This window comes from Chinchilla lanigera, unplaced genomic scaffold (genome assembly GCF_000276665.1).
Source record: "Chinchilla lanigera isolate Chin_1 unplaced genomic scaffold, ChiLan1.0 scaffold00172, whole genome shotgun sequence".
NCBI classification, from domain to species: Eukaryota; Metazoa; Chordata; class Mammalia; order Rodentia; family Chinchillidae; genus Chinchilla; species Chinchilla lanigera.
Genome location: NW_004955573.1, coordinates 292,427 through 314,195, shown reverse-complemented (window position 1 = coordinate 314,195; position 21,769 = coordinate 292,427). Strand labels below are relative to the sequence as shown.

Sequence of the window (21,769 nt, the reverse complement as noted above, 5' to 3'; positions counted from 1 at the left end):
TAATAATAAATAAAATAATAAAAAATAAAAAGAAAGGGGACCTAAATCCAGAAGGCAATGGAAAATGCTTTTTCTGTCCACTGGGAGATCTTCACATTCTTTGTAATGAAGTAAGACTAATAGAGTCCGTATGCTGATAGTTGCTGACCACCAATAACAAGTCAACTTTCTCCTAAGTGACATTTCAGAGGTTTAGATTCAGGCCTCACTTTTTGTTTTGGAGGGGGTACCGGCAATCAAACTCAGGACCTCACACTTGCCAGGCAGTCAGTGTGCCACTGAGCTAAGTCCCAGGCCCATCTCAGATATTTATATGCCTAAACACTTAACCTATTAAAATTCCTTCTCAGGTATGTCAAAGTAGCTGTTTGCTAATTGTATAAATAAGGAAGTCAGAGTGGGTAGTGCACACCGTTGGCTGGAACAGTCAGTGCGTAGATCTGTCCTCGAGTGAGGGCCAGCTGGGTGTCCACCAGGACTGGACTCCTTTGAGCCCCTAGAAGAGCCAGCTACTCTTTGAAGGTATAGACCTTCTGCCCTCTTCGGAGCCTACCTCAGCTCCTGGGATGTGTCCTCAGCTTTCAGAGCAAATCCATCCCTTTCTACCACCTTACTAGTTTGTCCTTCGTGCACACAGTAATGTTGTTGGGCCTCTGGAAAGCAGCCGCTTTGGGATGCATTTTCATGGGACCATAAAGAGTTGTGCTGAGTTGCTGGGTTCCTGTGTGGGCCAGGTGGTCAGAGCAGGGTCCCATCATCCCCCAACACCTGTCACACTGTCCTACTTTTTTCTTTCTTCTTTTCTAAGTGTGTACTCAAGCTGCAAATCCCTGGAGGCCCCAGCCTGCTGAGATGCATAGGATTCACCAGTTTCTCTACAGTATTGGTGCCAAAAGGGCCTTAAGAGAGAAAATCTACCCCCTGCAAGTCAAGGCCTCAGCTCTCGAGAGTTTACACTTTATCTCTCCAGTGTCCTGCATGTCCCATGAGCCACCCAGCTAGGCATGAGCTAAAACCCATCAGCTGGTCCTGGACCACATTCAGGAGAATAGGTCACAGTGGCTGGACAGTGAGGTCACAGAGAGGTTTGTTTGACCTGAACTCCATGAGGGAGGGGCCCAAGAGGCCCCCCAGGCCCAGACAGGGCACATGGTGTGAGAAAGGCAGTGGGGACAGGGCCCAGAGAGATGAGGGCAGGAGCAGGGAGGGGACAGTCAGGATGGTGAGGAGAAGCCTGAGACAGAAGCTGCAAACATGGACTGGGCTGAGCGGCCGGGAGGAGGGGCTCCGGGTGAGGGGGTGGTGAGGACGGGAGCAGAGCAGACAGAGGGTTGGCCTGAGGACCAGGAGATGGATGGGAGGGTTTGACAGCACAGAGTAGAAGTCAGATGAATTCCAAGACAGGAGTTCATGAAAGACAGGTTGAGAGAGCTGGGCATGGTGGTGCACATCCATAATCTCAGCACTTGGAGGCTGAGGCAGGAGATTTGCCAGACATTCACACATTCCAGGCCAGCCTGAGCTACATAGTGAGTTCAAAGGCAGCCTGTACTACCTAGTGAGAGCCTGCCTCAGAAAGAAAGAAAGAAAGAAAGAAAGAAAGAAAGAAAGAAAGAAGAAAGAACAAAAGAAAGAAAGAAAGAAAAAGAAAAGAAAGAAAGAAAGAAAGAAAGAAAGAAAGAAAGAAAGAAAGAAAGAAAGAAAGAAAGAAAAAGAAAGAAAGAAAGAGAAAGAAAGAAAAAAGAAAGGGAAAGGTTGAGATCAGGGTGGAAAAGAGGTGCAGCCCTCACAGAACTCGAATGCTCCCCACTTCTCTGGTAGATAAAGCGGAGCTGTCCTTCCTGTGGCCCAGAGCATGGGAGTGAAATGAAGCAGGAGAGAGGGAACTCTATTTCTTTTCAGTTGTTCCCTGCAGAGCTGGTGAGTCTGGGGCAGGAGCAGTGCTGAGAATGCAGGACAGAGGACCTGACCACTTCAGGGCTGCGAAAGACCAGGCGTCCTCCCTCACCCCCAGGTGGAGCATATCATCTCCTTCCTCCCCGTAAGAGACGCGGTCACCCTGGGCCAGACCTGCCGCTACTTCCACGAAGTGTGCGACACCGAGGGCGTGTGGAGGCGCATCTGCCGCAGGCTCAGTCCTCATCTCCGGGAGCAGGGTTCTGGAATCCGGCCCTGGAAGAGAGCGGCTATTCTGAACTGTATGCCTTTCCCCGCACCCCTCTCTCCTCACCTGTGCCCTTGATTATTCTGGGACTCCTGCTCTGTAAACCAGCCCGGTGACCTCTGCGCTCCCTGTCCATCTTGCAGACCCTTGGCTTTGGCAACTTGTCGGATTCAAACAGACCCCAAGAAGTAGCCCTCCTGAGACCATAGGGCCACCCTCTGATAGAAGTCCCACCCAAGTGTCCCTGTGCGTACCAGCTCTTCCGCATCCCTCCTCACCAAGCCTGAACTGTTCCTTCCTCTAAACCAGGGTTGCTGTTCCTTGTCACCACAGACATTGTGGGTGAAGTCATTGTTTGTGATGGGGTCTGTCTTGTGCATTCTGTTCTGCTTCGCACGGTCTCTGGCTTCTGCCCACTAGACGCCAACAGCACCTCCCTGGTTATGAGAACCAGTGACAAAGTCAGCCCCACTCTGAGAACCATGCTGTAGACTAAGTCCTCCAGGGAGCCCCTATCCAGTTGCTGCTGTCACACAGACTAGGGCTGACTACTGAACCAGAAATCAGATCCACTTCCTGGATGAGGGAAGGTTACAGGCCTTTCTTGGTCATGTCAATGCCTTTTCTGCATCTTTTCTATGTACTTATTCTTATCTTCCCTTCTTGTCTTTTTTTTTTCTCTCTCTCTCTTTTTGAGACAGGGTCTTACTATGCAGTTCAGGCTGGCTTTGAGCTCACTTTGTAGCCCAGGCTGGTCTCAAACTCCCAGCGATCCTCCTGCCTCAGCCTCCTGATTGCTGGGATTACAGGCGTGCACCACCACGCCTGGCTTTTTTTTTTTTTTTTTTTTTTTTTTTTTTTTTTTTTGTCTTTTGGTCCTTTGATGCAAAGTTGGACCAAAGAGGGGCTCATTTAACAGCACAGGTGTGCCCCAGAGCTAAGCCAGTGCAGGCTGGAATTTAACCTAAGGTTTTCACACTGCCTTGGGAAGAGCTGCATTTCCCAGGCCTGGGAGTAGGGAAAGTTAAATAGCACAATGTCTGAGAAATCAAGTTTTCCCAACCTCTGACCATTCTCCTGTGTGTCAGCCCCAGCCCCTGAACCTTCCATCTCCTTCCCTTCTCCAGACACGAAGGGCCTGTATTTTCAGGCATTTGGAGGCCGCCGCCGATGTCTCAGCAAGAGTGTGGCCCCCCTGCTAGCTCATGGCTACCGCCGCTTCTTGCCCACCAAGGACCACATCTTCATCCTCGACTACCTGGGAACCCTCTTCTTCCTCAAAAATGCCCTGGTCTCCTCCACCCTCGGCCAGATCCAGTGGAAGCGGGCATGCCGCTATGTCGTGCTGTGTCGTGGAGCCAAAGATGTGAGTCACAGGACCCTGGCAGCTGAGAACTAGGGGTCCCAGTTCTGAGGTGACCTTCTCAGGACATCTCCCTCCCTCACCCTGGACCCAGTGTCTCACCTCCCACCCACTCTGTTCCCATTCTGAGGCCTTGAATGCTAGACATCTCGTTTTCCTCCACAGTTCGCCTCTGACCCAAGATGTGACACGGTTTATCGTAAATACCTCTACGTCTTGGCCACTCGGGAGCAGTCCGGAGTGGCAGGCACCACCGGCAGCCGCGTCTGTGACTGTGTGGAGGTCTACCTGCAGTCCAGCGGGCAGCGGGTCTTCAAGATGACCTTCCACCACTCCATGAGCTTCAAACAGATTTCGTTGCTTGGGCAGGAGACCCAACGGGCTCTGCTGCTCCTCACAGGTGTGGGCGTGGCCTAAAGCAGTGATTTGCAGATGTTTCCTGCAGATTCTTCGGGGCTGCTACAGGGAAGGGGGAGGGAGGCATTTCACACCAGGTCCTGCGTGCCACCTGTCTCAGGCCTGATCCAAACAGCTCTGCTTTGATCTGCCCCCTTGTCTAGGCCTGGGCATCATATTTCATGTGAATAAAGGACCCTACTGCCAAAAAAAAAAAATCACTACTCTAGCGAAAGCCTGAATTTTAAAAATCTAATCTCCCATGCCCCATGTCAGGCATCTCACCTCATACCCTAAGCTGGCCCCCATGCCCCAGTGTCATCTATACTTGATCACCCCTTCAAGCCTGAGACTGCTGGACTTCTGGTGCCAGGCAGGCCCCCAAGTGTCATCTTCCCAACACTCAGACTAGATTCTGCCACGTGTCATGGCCAGTTTTCTGCCTACTACTCTCGAATGCTGACGTAGTTCCACGACTTAATGTGGGGGCTGGGAGCTGGGGGACCTGGGACCCTTCCCATTTCATCTCTACCCTTTTTTCTTCCAACCTCTCTCTAGGGCAGTAAAGTTTCATCCGTGTGGTTTAGGGAGCTCACTGGGACATTGATGTGGATATTGATGAGTCCTTGCCCCAGCATAACTGTATGCCTCCCCCCGTCCCCCAGAGGAAGGAAAGATCTACTCTTTGGTAGTGAATGAGACGCAGCTGGACCAGCCACGCTCCTACACGGTTCAGCTGGCCCTCAGGAAGGTGTCCTGCTGCCTGCCTCACCTGCGCGTGACCTGCATGGCTTCCAACCAGAGCAGTGCCCTCTACATCACAGGTAAGAACCACTTCCCTTCTTCACAAGCCCCCAGCCTTGGGCAGACACCCTTACCCTTATTCCAGCTGCGTGGCGCGAGCCCCTTAGGGCATCCTCAGGAACAGCTGGGCCTAGGTTCCCAACAATCAGGGCTAATGCGTTTCTAGTGGGTCTGATACTCCCTGGGCTTGCAGGTGTCACCCCAGGTGGGGCCGCTGCCCTAGGAAATGGGTGCCCAAAGCTGCTGAGCTGAGGGCTCCCGACCCCCCAGACCAGGGGGGAGTGTATTTTGAGGTGCATACCCCAGGGGTGTATCGTGACCTCTTTGGGACCCTTCAAGCCTTTGACCCCCTGGACCAGCAGATGCCGCTTGCGCTTTCCCTGCCTGCCAAGGTAGGATCCTGGAGGGGCCGGGCAGACCAGAGGGGTGGGGCCTTGGGGGCTGACGGCCTAAAATAGGAGCAGGGATCCATGATTAACCAGGGAGGAACAGGGGACGTGGGGAGAGGCAAGGCCACCAGGGATGAGCTGGAGGTGGAGGGCTAGCAGATGGGAAATTCTGAATCTCAGGGTTTTTCTGATGGGAACTCAGTTCCCACCTGCCCTCTCTCTTACCTCCTAGGTCCTATTCTGTGCTCTTGGCTACAATCACTTCGGTCTGGTGGATGAATTTGGCCGAATCTTCATGCAGGGGAATAACAGATATGGGCAGCTAGGAACAGGGGACAAAATGGACCGAGGGGAACCCACACTGGTGAGGTTGTTTCCTGGCAACCCTCTTCCGAACCCTGTTCCTCCAATTCCCTGACCCCTGCGTCTATATACTTTTCCAACTCCCTTGGCATCCACTTTTCCTCCCCAGGAAAGCAAAGCCAGTGTATGAAATGCCTGTTACATTGTTGGGTGTTCTTACGTGGGGTTGGCACTAGAAGGTCTGCTCGGTGTGGTTCACTCGTAAACCACAGCCGGAATTGAATGAGGGTGTGGCTGGGGGACCTGAGAAGGGAGGGACCAAGGAATGCCCGGAAAGGCCATGGCACACAGGAGCCTGGTGAGGTACAGCAGCACCAGAGACAAGGGCCTGTGGTAGGTAATACGTAGCAGCAGCAGCAATGGAAAGGAACCAGTACGGGAGATGTTTTAGGAGAAAATAAACCGGCCCTGTTTATTTTGCTGGTTTCAGGAAAAAGAGAGAGAGTGTGAATTTGGACGTGTTGCAGGGACAGTGAGACACTACATAAGAACTGTCTAGCTGGCATTCCGAGTGGGAACAAGGCTGGAATGACAAAAGCAGAGACAGAGAAGCAAATCCAGGGCAGCAGCCACTGCTGTGGGCAGGGGTGAAGAAGCAGTGTCTCTGGGGCGGGAGGCTCACCCCTCCATTGCTGCATTCCAGAGGCCAAAGAGCAGAAAATTTCAACAGGGTGTGTGTGTAGGGGGGCTGCCAGTGACAGCATAGGAACACATTTACTGACACAGAAAGACAATTATGCTATATATTTAGGTGAAAAAAACCTTTATGAAATGGGTTACATAATACAATCTCATTTTTGTTTGGTTTGTTTTTTGAGACAAGGTTTCTCTGTGTAGTTCAGGCTGGCCTTGAACTCACTATGTAGCCGAGGCTGGCCTCAAATTTGTAGTGATCCTCCTGCCTCAGCCTCCCACGTGCTGGGATCACAGGCTTATGCCACAATGCCCAGCTTTACAATCTCAGTTTTGTTTAAAAATATACAACCTAAGTCGGGTATAGTATAATCCCAGCACTCAGGAGTCTGTGGCAGCAGGATTGCTGTGAGTTCGAGAGCAGCCTAGGCTACAAAGTGAGCTCAAGGCCAGCCTGAACTGCATAGCAAGACCCTGTCTCAAAAAGACCAAAAAATTAAATTAAATTAAATTAAAATAAAAATACACAACCTATGTGTATTTGTTTAGGCAACAATGAAGACTACCCAGCAAGATGTTAATTGTTCATGGTGGACTTTCCAGTTGATTTTTAAATTTTTACTTGTCAGTATTTTGTAATTTTCTTTTAGTGAGCATACATTACTTAACTGTGTCTTTGAAATTAAAATGTTAACAGCCTCAGGAGAATGAACATATAGAAGAGGTCCTGGGTTTTAGCAGCTGAGAAACTAAGTATCTTTGGAGAATGCAAAATGTAGCATGGCAGGGAGAAAAGCCAGGTGACAAGGAGGTTCAGGAAAAACTGGTAAGGGACAAGAATATGGTCAGCCTCAGACTGGCCAGGTAGCCGATTCTGCTACTTTAAAGAAAGAGGTAGGAGTTGGACGTGGCGATGCACAACTGTAATCCCAGTGCTTGAGGCTGAGGCAGGAGGATCACCGTGAGTTGTAGGCCAGCCTGAGCTACAAAGAGACAGTGACAGAGACAGGAAGCAATAGGAATCAGATTTCTTTCTTTTCTTTTTTTTGTCAAAATAAGGTGGCCACTTTAGAAAATAACAGCGGACTCACTGAAAATGCTAGAGAGAATGAAAAGACAGTCTTTCCTTGAGGGAGTTGGGTAACAAGAAATGTGCAGGGAAGGAGAGGAGGCCTCAGCCCTCGGGAAGAGGAAGGCTCAGCCCCTGAGTGAGGCTGAGAACAAGAGAACAGAGCGGGCCTCAGTCTCAGGCAAAAGTTTATTTTCTGGGGAGCAAGATGAGTTACCCACCAAGGTGCTGCACATCGGACTGCTGGGGGCTGCAGGCTATGGAGATTGGTGCTGCTGTGCATTTGGCTCGGGGGATCCCATTCCTTCCCTAGATGACATTCTTCCGTGAGCCTTCCAGTCAGCCTTCTCCCACGGCCCCCAGCCCCCTGGTGTTCCCCTCTCAGGGACCCTGGCCGTGTGTCCTCAGGTACCTTATCTGCAACGCCCCATTGCCCTGTGGTGTGGCCTCAACCATTCCCTGGTGCTAAGCCAGGACTCCGACTTCAGCAAGGAGCTGCTGGGCTGTGGCTGTGGGGCAGGCGGCCGCCTCCCTGGCTGGCCTAAGGGGAGCGCCTCCTTCGTCAAGCTCCACGTCAAGGTCAGAGCAGGGGCGGGCGAGTGGGACCCCCCAGGAGGGGCAGAGCAGTAGACCAGGGAGCCCACAGGACTGTCCCTGCAAGGACCCAGCAGGCCCATTCCCTGCATCTCCCCGCCTCCCTCTCCTGCCACGTGCACGCTTGTAGCTCTGTCCCTTAGCAGACCCTGCTGGCCTTGCGTGACCCTGCACAGGCCCTTTGTGAAGCCAGCTACAGCTCACTTGCTGGCTCGGGGCTGCTCTGAGAGCAGAAACAACCAGCCAGATTAGTCAGCTTCCTGGGAGCCCCTGCAGCGCGAGCGCACACCCCTCCTCTCCTCCAAGGTGCCTCTATGTGCCTGCTCCCTCTGCTCTACTAGAGAGTGCCTCTACATGCTGTCCAGCCATGACATCGAGCACTGCTACGTCTACCGGGATCTGCCAGCCACCTGGGCAGTGCAGAATCTGGAGCCCAGCCTGGCAGCTGGAGCCTCCCAGGACCCTGGGCGGGCAGCCCAGGCCTGCGAGGAGTATCTCAGCCAGATCCACAGTTGCCGCACGTTGCAGGACCGCATGGAGAAGATGAAGGAGATTGTGGGCAGGATGCCCTTGGTGGCCGCACAGAAGGATTTCTTCTGGCAGGCGCTGAACATGCTGCAGAGGGCTGCTGGGGGGATTGGCCCAGGCCCCTCAGCCCCTGAAAGCTGACCCCTCTCCTGGCCTCACCCCTAGTGGGACAGTGGCCCTAGGTCAGGGGTGGCAGTGAACACTGTGTATGCACATGGGGAGGGGCCACGGGGGGACGGGAACAGCCAGACCTGGTAGGATAAGGTAAAGAATGAACGCTTTTGTAAAATAGTTAGGGGGCTGCCCAGATGGAGCCCCCAACGTGATATCATGGACAAGAGATTTGATGGATAAACAGAATAAAAGGTTGAAATAAGGCCCGGATTGGAATCCTGGAGCCTAGGGGTACAGAGCAAGGGATGGGGTGCCCGGCGCCTGGCCTGGTGGGTAAGGCAGAGCAGGAGCGGATCAAATGCTCTGTTGCCGGGAGCTGTGGCACCTGAGTTCCCCTGCCTCCCTTCCCCTTCCCACTCCCACGCCCTCAGCTGGTCTCTTTGAACTTGGAAGTCCTGGCCCCACCTTTGGGGACAACTCAGCAGGTACCGTATGGCTCCTGGGTTTAGGTCCTCCATCAGGTCCTCCATCCTGACGGGGGTGGTGGAGGAGCCCACACCTCCAGACTCCACTTTCTCCCCCTCATCCCAGTGTAGTCCACACGCTCCTCCCTTCCTCCTCTTTGCTTCCCAGGCCTGGTCTCCTGTGCGCTTTCTCTCCCTTACTTTCTGTTCCTTCCCCTTGTCCTCAGTAGAGGGACACTCCATGCCTCCCTGCCTGTCTCTTGTACCTTCAGATAATTGGAAGAAAAAATAGGTGAGCAGAATTTTCCCTTCCTGGCCAGGTGTGGTGGGCTTATGCCAGTAATCTCATGCTCTGCAGGGTTGTGGGAGGATCACCAAAAGTTTGAGCTCAAGCTGGACAACTCAGTGAGCCCTTGTCTCAAAATAAAAAATTCAAGAAGTGCTGAGGATATAGCTCAGTGTGCAGGCCCTAGGTTCAAGCACCACAGGGGGAAAAACAAAACTCCCCCCACCCCAGGCATAGAGGGGAGGCAGTAGAAATGGGCAGCTGGGTGGCCAAGAGGCAAATTGGGGGGGGGGCAGATCTCAGGAAGGGCATCTCTGGGTGCTGAGGAAGCAGGGGCTAGACAGAGCTGAGTCCCCAGGAAGGAGCAGAGCTCCACACACAGGTGCTCAGGCACAGCACAGAGTGGAGGTCCAGTATCAATCTGATGGCTGGAGGATGCTCCCCTGCCCCTCCTTGCTCCACCCCTCCATAGGTCAATATTGTGAGTCCTAGACCTAGAGAGGCCCCTGGACTCACCGCGGTCACAGCTGTCTCCCTGTCCCGCCTTCCCGCCGCCCGCCCCACAGGCCAGTCCCCACGCCCACACGCCCCGGGCTGTCTCATCTGGCACTGATTATCCTGCCGCCACTGCTGCTGCTGTTGCTGCTGCTGCTGAACTTAGCTGCTGCCTCTGGGCTGAGGACCCCAGCACAGTACCCCCGACATGCTGCCCGCTGCCCTAGCCTCCCTCCTGGGGCCCCTCCTCACAGCCTGGGCCCTGCTGCCTCTTGCCCAGGGCCAGACCCCCAACTATACCAGGTAGGTCTCGGCATCTCCAGATGACCCCAGCAAGCTTCCAAACCCCGGCTCCTGAGGGCTATGCCTGGGGGGTCTGTGGATTCTGCTAACACTCACCCTCGCAGATCTCCCACCCCTCTTCTCTGCATGCAAGGCCTCCCCTTTGCTGTAAGACCATGATCTGCAGGTCACCACTGCTCTCACTGTCACCCTTCATCCTCTGCCCTCCTAAGTCTCCCCCGCCACCAGACCTGTGGCCTCCCATGGAGCTTGAAGGGAGAGCCAAGACCCTGAACTTGCCTGGCAGCTGACATCTGGCTTCCAGAAAGGAAGGAGAGATGGGGGGTTGCGGCTAGAGGAGCCTTGGGAATCGGAATGGGAGCAGGGCAAAGGTGGGGGTGCAGAGCCTGGTCTCTGGGCCCAGTGGGAGGGCCATCTCTGCACTGCTCCCCTCCTCCCTGCCCCTCCTCCTCCCCCTGCCGCCTGGCCTCGTGGCTCATCCACATCTGGAAGTAGTTAGGCAGCTCCCAGTCCAGACTGCCAGGCAGTGAGAGGGAGGAGAGACAGCAAGGGGGGGCCCCCCAGGAGGATTCCGGGAATTCCTGTTGGTTGGGTGGGGCCTCTGGGGACTGCAGGGGGGTCCACCTGGTGGTCCCCTTTTTCTTCCCCCTACTCCAACCCCAGCCTAGCCGACCCTGGCTGCCCTGCACCCCTTTGTCCCCCTCCCTCATTGCCCTGGCCTCTGTCCTCATCCTCATCCCCCATCCCTCCCCTGCTCCCCGCTGCTGACTGACCCCTTCTGTTCTCCAGACCTGTGTTCCTGTGTGGCGGGGATGTGACCGGGGAGTCAGGTTACGTGGCAAGTGAGGGTTTCCCCAACCTCTACCCCCCCAATAAGGAGTGCATCTGGACCATAACGGTGAGAAGGCTTCTTTGGTTACTGTCCTCTTATCAAAGTCTCCCAGGTGAAAAACATCCTGCACCATCTTTTAAGCCTTGTCCCCTCTGGTCACTGAGAGGATCAACAACAAGTTCCCCGGAGCTCAATTCTTAACCCATAACTCAAATCCTATAACCCAAATTCTCCACCCTCAACTTCCTTCCTGTCTTCCCTTATCTCTCCAGAGACCACAGCTGCAGAGCCCAGGGCTTCTGCTCTGCAGCCACAGGGGCCTTTCCAGCCCTTGCCACTGCTGTAGGAAATACTCCGGGTGGGGGAGAAGAACTCTGCCTGGGTCTGTGCAGCCTGACACTGTGGGTCTCATGCCTAATGTCCCTGATATCAGGTCCCCGAGGGGCAGACTGTGTCCCTCTCCTTCCGAGTCTTCGACCTGGAGCTGCACCCTGCCTGTCGCTATGATGCTCTGGAGGTCTTTGCTGGGTCTGGAACCTCGGGCAAGCGGCTTGGACGCTTCTGTGGAACCTTCCGGCCAGCACCCCTGGTGGCCCCGGGCAATCAGGTGACACTGAAGATGACAGCTGATGAGGGAACAGGAGGACGAGGCTTCCTGCTCTGGTACAGCGGGCGGGCCACCTTAGGCAATGGTGAGCCTCCTCCACCTCCACCTCCACCTCCCCTTTCCTTGTCCTGTCCCTGCTCAGGCCCCAGACCCCAGCCCTAACCTCAACCCCCAGACGACCCAATCCCAAGAGCCTAGGGCCACCAATACTCCCTCACCCTTTCTCCTCACTAACCGCCCCTTCAGTCCCTCCTCCCCGTCTTCTCTCCCCCTCCTGCTCCCACCCACCCCTCTTCCAGGCCCCCCGCCAGGCGCGAGGCGGAAATGGGTCATGGACCCGCGGGTGGAATGGGCGGCCTGGGGTTACTGGGACGGTGAGTAACTGCCCGCCCCCGTCCGCAATCGGGCTCCCTCCGACGGGCGCGAGGGGGCATCCCAGGGCTGGGGGGCTAGGTTCCTTTACCCGGAGCCCCCTGCACCCAGCCCTGGGCTCCCGATTGCGGTCCCATCGCCCTCTCCTGGTAGCAGAAATTTCCCTGGAAATGTTTCAGCCGGGGACCTCCCGGAAGGGGCCACGTCAAGGCCCCCCTCACGGAGGGAACTCTTCTGCCAGGCTGGGGAGATGGGATCTCCCAGGGGAAGAGGCTTGGGTCGGGAGGGGCAAAAAGGGGCGCATCCAGCCAGTTCTCCTCCCCTTCCACCGCGCCTGGCTGCAGCTCTGAGTCCCACCCTCTCCTCTCGGCCCCTCTCTGCTAACCTCCCCCTCCCTCCTGCCCACGCCTGGCCCCCTCATATTGAAACCCAGACAGCCGAGCTGCCTGCCCGGCTCCGAGCCAGAACTCTCCTCCAGCTTACTGAGGGTCTCCACTGCCCCCACCCCTCCCCGTCTCTCCCCTCCCCAGAGCACCAGTTTTGTGGGGGGCGGCTGGAGAAGGCGCAGGGAACCCTCACCACACCCAACTGGCCAGAGTCCGACTACCCCCCGGGCATCAACTGTAACTGGCATATCATCGCGCCCCCGAACCAGGTACCGACCCTGTGCCCCGACTGCCCGCGGGGACCCAGGCGACGCCCTCCTGCACCTAGCCAGCAAGGATTTACTGAGCATCTTCTGTGTCCCGAGCCTAGAGCTTGTGTGGACCAAAAATAAGACTCAGACCCTGCTTGCACGCAGACTAAAACTGTAAAATCACAACTCTGAAGTCTTAGGAGAGCGAGGTACACGGGGCTCCGAAACTGCGGCGCTGCGGGGCGGAAATGGGGGCCTTGTTCCTTGAGAGTGAGCCAGGATTTGACCTAGCCAGCGGGGAGAAGTCGCCCTGCCGGCTCCCCTCCCACGGTGGTGCATGACCCTCCCATCCGCGGTGTGAATGTATCAGCGAGGGAACGGGGTGTGGGAGGTGGGGAAGGCGAGAGGTGCAGGGCACCGGTCCCGCCGAGCAGCCTCCGCCTGGGCCGCCGCCAGGTGATCTTGCTGACCTTCGGGAAGTTTGACCTGGAGCCGGACACCTACTGCCGGTACGACTCGGTCAGCGTGTTCAACGGAGCAATGAGCGACGACTCGAAGAGGCTGGGGAAATTCTGCGGTGACACCGCCCCCGGGTGAGGAGCAGGAGAACCTGGGCGTCACCCAGGAGTTTGAAGGGCAGGGTGAAACTGTGGGGCCGGATCTGAGCCCTGGGACTCCAAATGGTTGGGCAGGGCAAGTAGGGGGCAAGCAGAGGCTCGGTGCCTGGCCTTGGAGTCTGCAGATCCGGAAGCTGGAGACGAGGCAAGTGGGGCTCTGAGGTCGAACAGTCAGGAGACCAAGAGGTCAAACGGCCATGCGCTGGGAAGGCAGCGGTGTGCGCCGCCATAACACCTCCCGCTATGCCCGCAGCCCCATCTCCTCGGAGGGCAATGAGCTGTTGGTCCAGTTTGTCTCGGATCTCAGTGTCACGGCAGACGGCTTCTCAGCCTCCTACAAGATCCTGCCGCGGGACGCTGCTGACAAAAAGCCAGCCCCGAGCCCAGGAGGGGATGCCCATCCCGGTCCTCCCACTCATGGCCCCAGCTCTAAGCCTGTAGCTGGACCCAAAGTCAAGCCACCCACCAAGCCCAAAGTTCAATTTGTGGAAAAGTCAGAAGCTTCGCCACCGGCCCAGGGAATTCCAGTGAGCCCCAGTGAGTCTGGGAAGGGGGAGGAAGGGCACTGGGACTGGAGGCAGTTGTTTCAGATGACCTCCTTGGCTCATCTGTTTAATTACCCACTCATTCATTCATTCATTCATTCATTCATTCATTCTGCACCCACTGCAACCTCCTTCCTGCCCACGCTGGTACTGGGTGTTGGGACTAACACTCCGAAGGAGTTATGGAGAAAGTGGTCCTTCCTATCCGCTGCGTAGGTCCCCTCCACAAACAGCCCCCCTCCCTCCTAGATGCTCCCACTGTCACCTGCCCAAAGCAGTACAGGAGAACAGGCACCTTGCAGAGCAACTTCTGCGCCAGTGATCTGGGTAAGGAGCCCCTCCCAATGGCCTCCCCTTCCAGCTCCTTTACCTTGTCTCCTTTCTGGTGCTGGTCCTGCCCTGGCTTCCTGTCTCCTCATCTCTCACACCATTCTCCCACAGTGGTGACAGCGACAGTGAAGTCCATGGTTCGGGGCCCAGGCGAGGGCCTCACTGTCACTGTCAGTCTCATCGGTGTTTACAAAAATGGAAGACTGGACCTGCCCTCTCCACCCACTGGCACCTCCCTGAAATTTTACGTGCCCTGCAGGCAGTACCCACCCATGAAAAAAGGTAACAGACAAAAGAAATCAGGAGGGGACACTGAGCAACACCAAAATGATAGAGGTATAAAATCTGAATGAAAGAATGCGTTGGAGTGGTGCACACCAGTAATCACATCACTCTGGGAGGCTGAGGCAAGAGGACTGCAAGTTGGACTCCAGCCTGGGAAACACTGTGACTTAGTGAGACCCTGTCTCAAAATAAAAAATAGAAAGGGCCAGGGGATGTAGCTCAGTGTGAAGACCTTGGGTTCATTTCCCAGCAATCCCTGCCAGTGTTTTGGCAAAGTCTCAGTAATGTGAGCTCTCAATTCACCCTCTTTCTTTCCTTCTCCCTTCCCCCAGGAATCAATTATCTGATAATGGGCCAGATGGATGAGAAGAGAGGTCCCATCCTTCCTCCAGAGAGCTTTGTGGTTGTCTACCGGCCCAACCAGGACCAGGTTCTCACCAACCTAAGCAACAGGAAGTGCCTCTCCCAACCTGTAAGGGCTGTGGAGTCCCAGGCCTGAGACCCAGTCCAGCCCCAGGTCCTTGGATCCCTTTTCTTATTCAAATAAATGTTTATCTGAGGAAGGGGTCTTATTTCCATTTCTATGACTTAAGGGCCCATCTTGGGGATTTCATTCATTCATTCATTAAGCTTTTACTATACAGTAAAATCCCCAGTACCACAAAAACACCACCACCACCACAAAACAAAATGTTCTTGTACATAGAATGTTCTACTTTAGAAGAGTTAAAATATAATATCAACTAGCACTATAAATACTGCAGAGAAAAAGCATGCAAAAGCATTATTAAGAGGACAAAGGAGCTGGGCGTGGTGGCGCATGCCTGTAATCCCAGCACTTGGGAGGCTGAGGCAGGATTGTTGCAAGTTCAAGACCAGACTGAGCTACAAAGTGAGCTCAAGGCCAACTTAAACTGCACAGCGAGACTCTGCCTCAAAAAGACAAAAAAAAAAAAAAAAAAAAAAAAAAAAGAGGAGAAAGGGGATTCTACATAAATATGGTGCTCAGGGAAATCTTTTCCTCATTAGAGCAACTTAATTTTTGCTACATTGGTCAATAATTGTGTGGCCTACGGTGAGATTCTTCACCTTTTTGAGGCTGTTACCTCTTCTGTAAAAGGAGATGAAGATTCAATGAGATGACGTGAGCAGCAGGGTTAGGGGAGTCTTAAATTCCCTATGGATATGTGAGTGACTTCCTAGGCCAGTCCAGGAAGGAGAGAAATGGGATCTTAGCCCAGAATTGGAATCTAGTGATTTGGGCGGTCTCAGAGTAAGAAGGAAGTAACAAAGCCCATATTACATCCCAGCCCCACCTCTCCCAGTCACTTCGCGGCTTGAATTTGAGCCTGAGACGCCCATAAACTTCTTACATCACTGAGATCAAGCCAATCATCGGTGCTAGGAGAGAGAGCGAGAGAGAAAGAGAGAGAGAGACTTCGGTTTGGTCTTTAAGCGACCAATCAGAGTAAATTAGGGCGGAAACGGAGGCGTTCTGGCCAATGAAAGAGGTCGTACGGCGGAAGTGCAGAAAGGGACTCTCGGGAAGATGGCGCCCTTAGTCTAGCCACAGATTGACTGGCAGGTACTTTGACCACAAGGTGGTCATCATAGCACGAGCGGCCAGAGCCCGACAAGGCATGGGCCGAGGTCAGGAAGGGAAAAGAGAGCAGGAGACATGAAGGGCTGCTCCAAAGGAGGCCGCGGCAGAGGGCGGACTCTGTCCGGAAAGATGGGGCGCGATACCGGAACTCGCGGAAAGGCGGGACCTTGAGGGGGGGGCGGCACTTATGGAGATCTCAGCCAGGGTTGAGAAACCCCGGATTGGGAGCCTCGAGGGGCTGGGCTATACGAGTGGGCGTGGCTGTCGAGGTGAAGCTTGGGGGCGGGGTCTGCGGGGGTCTGGGCCGAGTTAGAAACCTGGAGGGCTTCTGGTCCTTGGGTGTCAGTAAGCTTCGAGCGGGATTTCGAGGCCGCGGCGGCACCATCCCAAGCCCCACACGATCTCATCTTGTCCACTTTCGCTCCCACCCCCGCAGCTCTAGACTCCAAGCCCAGTCCCCTGAGCTCTCCCCTCGAATGTCCGACCGCCCAGAGCCTGCATGCGCCGTGGGGCGCCCCAGGACCTGGAGCTGGTGGGTCCCGGAGCCCCTGGGCGGGGGTCCCGGGGCGCCCCTCTTTCCTCGGGACCCGTAGTCCCGGTCCTCGTCTTTCCCCCGGATCTAGTATTCAGGGCGGATCAAAGGAGCGGACCCCGGCAGCTGCTGACCCTCTATAACCCTACGGGAACTGCGCTTCGCTTCCGAGGTGAAGGGATGGGTGCCTGCTGGGGATCAGGGTGCTCGCTACGGAACACGGGGGCGGGGGGCTCTGTGGGCTGGAGTTCAGATGAGTAGGGCCAGATGCCAAATCTTGGCGACCAAAAGAATTACTTCCAGCCCTGGGGTTGGGGATTGGAGACAGGGTCCCACCATGGGGAAGACGTCTGGGATCTCTTTTGTGGATCTCTTTCTCCACAGTTCTGTGCACAGCACCTGCCAAATACACAGTGTTCGACGCAGAAGGATATGTAAAGCCTCAGTCCTGCATTGACATGTGAGTTGGAAGGTGGGAAGGCTGAAAGAAGCCGGGGTTCACTAGCACCTGTTATCTTAGGTCTGAGACCTTGTCCTCTTTAAGGTGCCCCCTTCCCCCGTCAGCATCCCCTGGGGAACCCTTGGGAGGGAAGACCTTCTAGGGGGAATGACCTGCTTCACTTCCAGTGATTCTCTGTCTTATTTTGGACCCAGTGTGATTCGCCATGTGGCCCCCATTCCCAGTCACTACGATGTGCAGGACCGCTTCCGCATTGAACTGTCTGAGGAGGGGACCGAGGGCCGAGTGGTGGGGCGCAAGGACATCACCTCAGTTCTGCGGGCCCCAGCGTACCCCCTTGAGCTTCAGGGACAGCCTGAGCCAACATCCCAGCCAGGGCCTCCTGCCTGGACAACACCACCCCCGGCCAGACACTTCCAGGAGAGTAAGTTGGGCAGTGAGGGTTCTGGAGTTCTGTGTGGAGGGAGGAGCTAACATTACCCTAGAGATGAGCAAAAGTGGGTTTGAAAAAGTCTCCGGTTCACCTTTTTGCCTTTTGATGGAAACATCCCTAGCTGATAAAGGAAAAAGTCTTTACCACTTCCCTGGTTTCTGGCTTCTATTCGCTTAACTCTAACTGCACTATTTCCTACCAGGTGTCAGCCCAGTTCAGTTCAATAAGAAACCTATACTGACAGCTGGGTATGGTGGCATACATCTGTACCCGGGGAAGCTGAGGCAGGAAAATCGAAAGTTTAAGCCAAGTCTGGGCACCTTAATGAGACTGTCTCAAAAAAAAATAAAAAAGGGCCGGAGATGCAACTCAGTGGGAAGGCCCTGCTTTCAATCCCGTGCCACCCGCTACCCCAGAAAGACAGAGACGGGGAGGGACAACCAGAGAGAAACAGAGATGAGAGAGACGACAGGCAGGCCTATGCAGAACATCTATGCAATACGGAGTTGTGTGCTGAGGTGAGGATGGGAGAGACAAAGAGGCCCCTCCCTGGCGCATGAGTGCGCGGAAGAGAGTAATGACTGCAGAGCGTGGAGAGGGACCAGGAACTGAGGACAGAGGCTCCAGGCAGGAGAGGACACACACAGTGTGGCCCCTGGCGGGTGATAAAATGTGGAGACGTCTTCCACGTCAGCCTCCTGGCTGGACAGGAGGGAATGCCACTGCTAAGGAGCTTTATTTCCAGATCCCCGTCAGCAGCTGGCCACCAGCTCCTTCATCCTCTTCTTGCTGACCGGCATCATCTCTGTGGCCTTCCTGCTGCTTCCACTCCAGGACGAACCCGGCAGCCAGCTGCCTCAGGTCCTGCATGTTACCCTGGGACAAAAGTTGGTGGCAGCTTATGTCTTAGGTGAGTGTAATGGTGGCTTGGGGATCCACACCCACATCCAGAGAAAAGGGAGCAGGGGCCAAGAGGGCAGCTCAGGCCGACTTGCTGTTTCTTTCTCCACCCCCAGGCCTCCTCACCATGGTGTTCCTCCGGCCCTGAGCACGCTGCTCAACCCCACGCCACCCTCTCCTCCCAGGCAGGGATCCGAGGCAGCCACTGTGATGCTCATAACCTTGCCTCAGCTCTCTTCTCTTCCTTCCTGCCCAGCCCTTAACCCCCTCCCAGTACCCAGGGATTTGTATTCATTTTCCAATTTAAATAAAATAAATTTTTAAAATTAAAATGGGTACTTGCTCCTCGCTTCCCACTTCTCACCTGGTACCTCCATAGACTTCGGTTCCTCCTGCTGCTGTTCTGTGGGGACCCAGGCACTTAGGCCAGTGCAAGGGTCTGGCGAGTACTCAGAAGATCTGGGTTGGGCCTCACGCCGCACCCAAAACACTGTGTGACCTTGAGTGAGTTGTATAGTTTCTCAGTTTTGGTCACTAAAACCAGAGCACTGAGCAAGTTTCTGTCCATATGTGAGTGTGTGTGTGTGTGTGTGTGTGTGTGTTGCTGGGGATAAACCTAAAGGCGGGCCCGGGATACAGCTCAGTGGCACAGCGCCTGCCTGGCAAGCGCAAGGTCCTGAGTTCAATTCCCAGTACCAAAAAAAAAAAAAAAAACCCAAGGGAATGGCAGATGCTAAGCATACATGCTACCACTGAACTATACCCCGGCAAACTGATTCTTTAGGTCCCCTTTCAGGGCTGGGGGTGTGGCTCATTGGTAGAGCACTTGCCTAGCATGTGTGAGGTTGTGGGTTCCATCCCTAGCACTGGGGGAAGAAAATCCCCTTTGGCCCTACAGCAGGATCCTGTCCTCAGCCAGTGTGCCTAACTAAAAAAAAGCAAACAAATCTCACCTAATCCCACTGGAAGCAGCAGAGCCTCTTGCCAGGGTGACCCATATACTTAAAATCCCCAGAATCCTTTTCTGCCTTTGCGACCCTTAATAAGTTTTCATTTTCTCCATCCTTTGAGACTTTAGCTCCTGTGGATTAGAAACATGGAGATCCTTGCCAGCATCAGGGGAAGTGGCATTGCCTGATGTGATCTCACCCTGACTGGGTGGGAGAAACTCAGGTACAGGAAATGACCAGAAGTCTCAAAAGGCAACTTCTAGCCCAGCTGCCCTCCAGATACAGGGGGAAAGGAAAGGAGCGCGGGGAGGAGCCAGACACACTAGGCAGGTTGTTGGTTGGGGACAAAGAATCAGCAAGATAATGTTAGACAGACGCAGTCCGTTATACCACTAGAAGGTTATCAGTTGTTCCAGCTCTGCTCTGGGCCTTGGGATCTTACCCTCCGCCTTTTTTTTTTTTTTTTTTTTTTTGCGGTACCGGGGATCGAACTCACAACCTTGTGCTTGCCAGGCAGACGCTGATGCCACTGAGCTATATCCCCAGCCCACCCTGCCTTGGGAGTCATGTCCCTCCCATGCCCAACTGTGCTGTGGCCCCAAAGCGTGCAGAAGATGGATTCACGAGTCTGTACCCAGGAGTCCGGGGAAAGCTCCTGCCACACCCAGCAAACCCCTCTCGCCAGGTGATGAGGGCAGGCGATCACCACTAAATCACTAAGTTGCCCAGGCTGAGCTTGAACTTTCCATCTTCCTGCTTCAGCCTCCCAGAGGGCTGGGATTACGTGTGTGCACCATCATGCCCAGCCCCCAAAGTACAACTGAGATACTACGCAGGTTAACTACCTCACAATATATGGTGTGAAGAGGCCTTGTTGTCCTGGGTTCAAGAAGGTGCCCACAGACAACTATTAAGGGGTGGTATGGGAGCTGGAGAGGCTTGGGACACATGCTGTCTCTTGATTTTTTGTTTCATTCTGTCTTATTTTATTTTTTGAGGGTCTCTCTATGTAGTTCAGGCTGGCCTTGAACTCACTGTGTAGCCCAGGCTGGCCTTGAACTTGCAGTAATCTTCCTGTCTCAGCCTCCCAAGTGCTGGGATTACAGGTGTGCACCACCATGCCCAGCTACACACTGTCTTTTAAGTAGGTCTTTTAGAAAACAGCACTGGGCTTGTAGCAGTGGGAGCAGGAATGTGTTTCCTACAGCTACTGCAATGAGTTATGAACAATTTAGTGGCTTAAAACAACACAAATAGGGGCTGGAGGTGTAGCTCAGGGGGATAATGAGTTTTTAGCATAGGCAGGGCCCTGGGTTCAGTGCCTAGCACCAAAAACAAAACAAAATGAACCACAATTTCTCTTACAATTCTAGGGGTCTGAAATCCAAAATGGATACTTTGAAGCTAAGATCAAGGTATTTGCAGGGGTGTGTTTCCCTGGGATGCCACATGGGAGAGACTATTTCTTTGGCTTTTCCATGACCTTTTGTAGAGGTCATGCGTCCCTTGGCTTGTGACTTCCTCACCCCTGGCACTGAGAATGCAACTTGGGTCTTAGGCATGCTAGGCAAGTTCCCTACCACCGAGTGACATCTGTAGCTTTTTCCTTCATCTTAAAGCCAGGTGTCTTAGGTAGTTTCCATGGCTGAGACAAAATACCCACATGTTACAGAAAGAGAGGTTTATTTGGGCTCCATTTGTAGAGGTTTCAGTCCCTAGTCAGCTGGCTCCAAAGCAGGTAGCATGACAGAGGTGCATTGCAGAGGAAATTTTTTTTTTTGGTACCAGGAATCGAACTCAGGACCTTGTGCTTGCCAGGCAGGTGCTTATGCCACTGAGCTATATCCCTAGCACTGCAGAGGAGAAAGAGCTCATGGCTGAGCAGCCAGGAAGCAGCAGACATCAAGGGAGAAAAGGGATTACATTCACCCAGGCCACGAACCTCCCAGCGTCACTCCCTGCTATAAACCCGTAAGTGGGCAATTCCAGTGACAAGTATCACACACCCATGAGCCAGCCACTCCCCCAAACCCCACCTAAGAGCACATGAGGCTTTGGGGGGACATCTAAATATAAACCATAACACCAGGAGAGAAGCATTTTCAAATCTCTTTCTTCTCTGACCCTTTTTTTGTCTTTTTTTTGTATGTGTCTTTTTGAGACACGGTCTCGCTATGCAGTTCAGGCTGACCTTGAGCTCACTTTGTAGCCCAGGCTGGCCTCAAACTCTCATGCCTCAGCTTCCCAAGTGCTGGGATTATAGGCGTGTACCACCACGCCCGGCTATTTTTATCTTTTTGAGACGGGGTCTCACTTCAGGCTGGCCTTGAGCTCACTTTGTAGCCCAGGCTGGTCTTGAACCTGCAACAATCCTCCAGCCACAGCCTCCCAAGTGCTGGGATTACAGGAGTGTGCCACCACGCCAGGCTTTGACCTGCTGCCTCTACTGTCATGTCTCTGTCTGTAACATTCCTGTCTCCTTTTTTTTTTGTTCTTTCTCCGGTACCGGGAACCAAACTCATGACCTTGCGCTTGCCAGGCAGGTGCTTTGCCGCTGAGCTAAATCCCCAGCCCCTCCTGTCTCCTTTTATGAGGCAGCTTGTAATCACACTCCTGGCCCAGCCTGGGACACTGTCCTGTATTAGTGTGCTGGGTCTGCCTGAACAGAATAGCCCAGGCCAAGGGCTGAGGGTAGAATGGT

The 21,769-nt window shown here is 54.2% G+C and overlaps 3 protein-coding genes across 9 annotated transcripts; all 3 read left to right on the top strand.

The window, feature by feature from the left end:
* Positions 1-1,088: 1,088 nt before the first annotated feature.
* On the top strand, positions 1,089-8,680 carry Fbxo24 (F-box protein 24). Of its 5 annotated transcripts, none has more exons than XM_013509469.1 (10): positions 1,089-1,222; positions 1,822-1,920; positions 2,015-2,198; positions 3,292-3,530; positions 3,693-3,927; positions 4,589-4,747; positions 4,998-5,119; positions 5,349-5,480; positions 7,590-7,760; positions 8,082-8,680. In XM_013509469.1, the coding sequence occupies exons 1-10, from the start codon at positions 1,106-1,108 to the stop codon at positions 8,442-8,444; spliced, it is 1,821 nt and encodes a 606-aa protein (XP_013364923.1). In that variant the 5' UTR covers positions 1,089-1,105; the 3' UTR covers positions 8,445-8,680. The 5 variants fall into 5 exon arrangements, with proteins under 5 accessions (XP_013364923.1, XP_013364924.1, XP_013364925.1 ...); XM_013509470.1 differs by having other exon boundaries at positions 1,091-1,291; positions 5,067-5,119; XM_013509471.1 differs by having other exon boundaries at positions 1,092-1,291; positions 1,903-1,920.
* An 843-nt stretch (positions 8,681-9,523) lies between these two features.
* Positions 9,524-14,753, top strand: Pcolce (procollagen C-endopeptidase enhancer). 2 transcript variants are annotated; one of them, XM_013509473.1, is made up of 9 exons: positions 9,524-9,965; positions 10,755-10,863; positions 11,231-11,489; positions 12,307-12,431; positions 12,870-13,006; positions 13,284-13,567; positions 13,792-13,902; positions 14,017-14,187; positions 14,523-14,753. In XM_013509473.1, the coding sequence occupies exons 1-9, from the start codon at positions 9,871-9,873 to the stop codon at positions 14,687-14,689; spliced, it is 1,458 nt and encodes a 485-aa protein (XP_013364927.1). In that variant the 5' UTR covers positions 9,524-9,870; the 3' UTR covers positions 14,690-14,753. The 2 variants fall into 2 exon arrangements, with proteins under 2 accessions (XP_013364927.1, XP_005413775.1); XM_005413718.2 differs by having other exon boundaries at positions 9,625-9,965; positions 13,825-13,902.
* A 946-nt stretch (positions 14,754-15,699) lies between these two features.
* On the top strand, positions 15,700-18,450 carry Mospd3 (motile sperm domain containing 3). 2 transcript variants are annotated; one of them, XM_005413710.1, is made up of 6 exons: positions 15,700-15,775; positions 16,230-16,497; positions 16,710-16,785; positions 16,980-17,209; positions 17,964-18,128; positions 18,235-18,450. In XM_005413710.1, the coding sequence occupies exons 2-6, from the start codon at positions 16,293-16,295 to the stop codon at positions 18,264-18,266; spliced, it is 708 nt and encodes a 235-aa protein (XP_005413767.1). In that variant the 5' UTR covers positions 15,700-15,775; positions 16,230-16,292; the 3' UTR covers positions 18,267-18,450. The 2 variants fall into 2 exon arrangements, with proteins under 2 accessions (XP_005413767.1, XP_005413768.1); XM_005413711.2 differs by lacking the exon at positions 15,700-15,775 and adding an exon at positions 15,794-16,062.
* Positions 18,451-21,769: the final 3,319 nt, after the last annotated feature.

Excerpts from the sequence above, each read along its gene's own strand:
- Fbxo24 (XM_005413717.2), top strand. The coding sequence starts at position 1,106 with ATGAGGGAGGGGCCCAAGAGGCCCCCCAGGCCCAGACAGGGCACATGG. Across the intron at positions 5,120-5,348 it reads CGCTTTCCCTGCCTGCCAAG|GTCCTATTCTGTGCTCTTGG; the intron begins GTAGGATCCTGG and ends CTTACCTCCTAG. Across the intron at positions 7,761-8,081 it reads TCGTCAAGCTCCACGTCAAG|GTGCCTCTATGTGCCTGCTC; the intron begins GTCAGAGCAGGG and ends CTCTCCTCCAAG.
- Mospd3 (XM_005413710.1), top strand. The coding sequence starts at position 16,293 with ATGCGCCGTGGGGCGCCCCAGGACCTGGAGCTGGTGGGTCCCGGAGCC. Across the intron at positions 16,498-16,709 it reads AACTGCGCTTCGCTTCCGAG|TTCTGTGCACAGCACCTGCC; the intron begins GTGAAGGGATGG and ends CTTTCTCCACAG. Across the intron at positions 17,210-17,963 it reads GGCCAGACACTTCCAGGAGA|ATCCCCGTCAGCAGCTGGCC; the intron begins GTAAGTTGGGCA and ends CTTTATTTCCAG.
- Pcolce (XM_013509473.1), top strand. The coding sequence starts at position 9,871 with ATGCTGCCCGCTGCCCTAGCCTCCCTCCTGGGGCCCCTCCTCACAGCC. Across the intron at positions 9,966-10,754 it reads CAGACCCCCAACTATACCAG|ACCTGTGTTCCTGTGTGGCG; the intron begins GTAGGTCTCGGC and ends TCTGTTCTCCAG. Across the intron at positions 13,568-13,791 it reads GGGAATTCCAGTGAGCCCCA|GTCCCCTCCACAAACAGCCC; the intron begins GTGAGTCTGGGA and ends TCCGCTGCGTAG.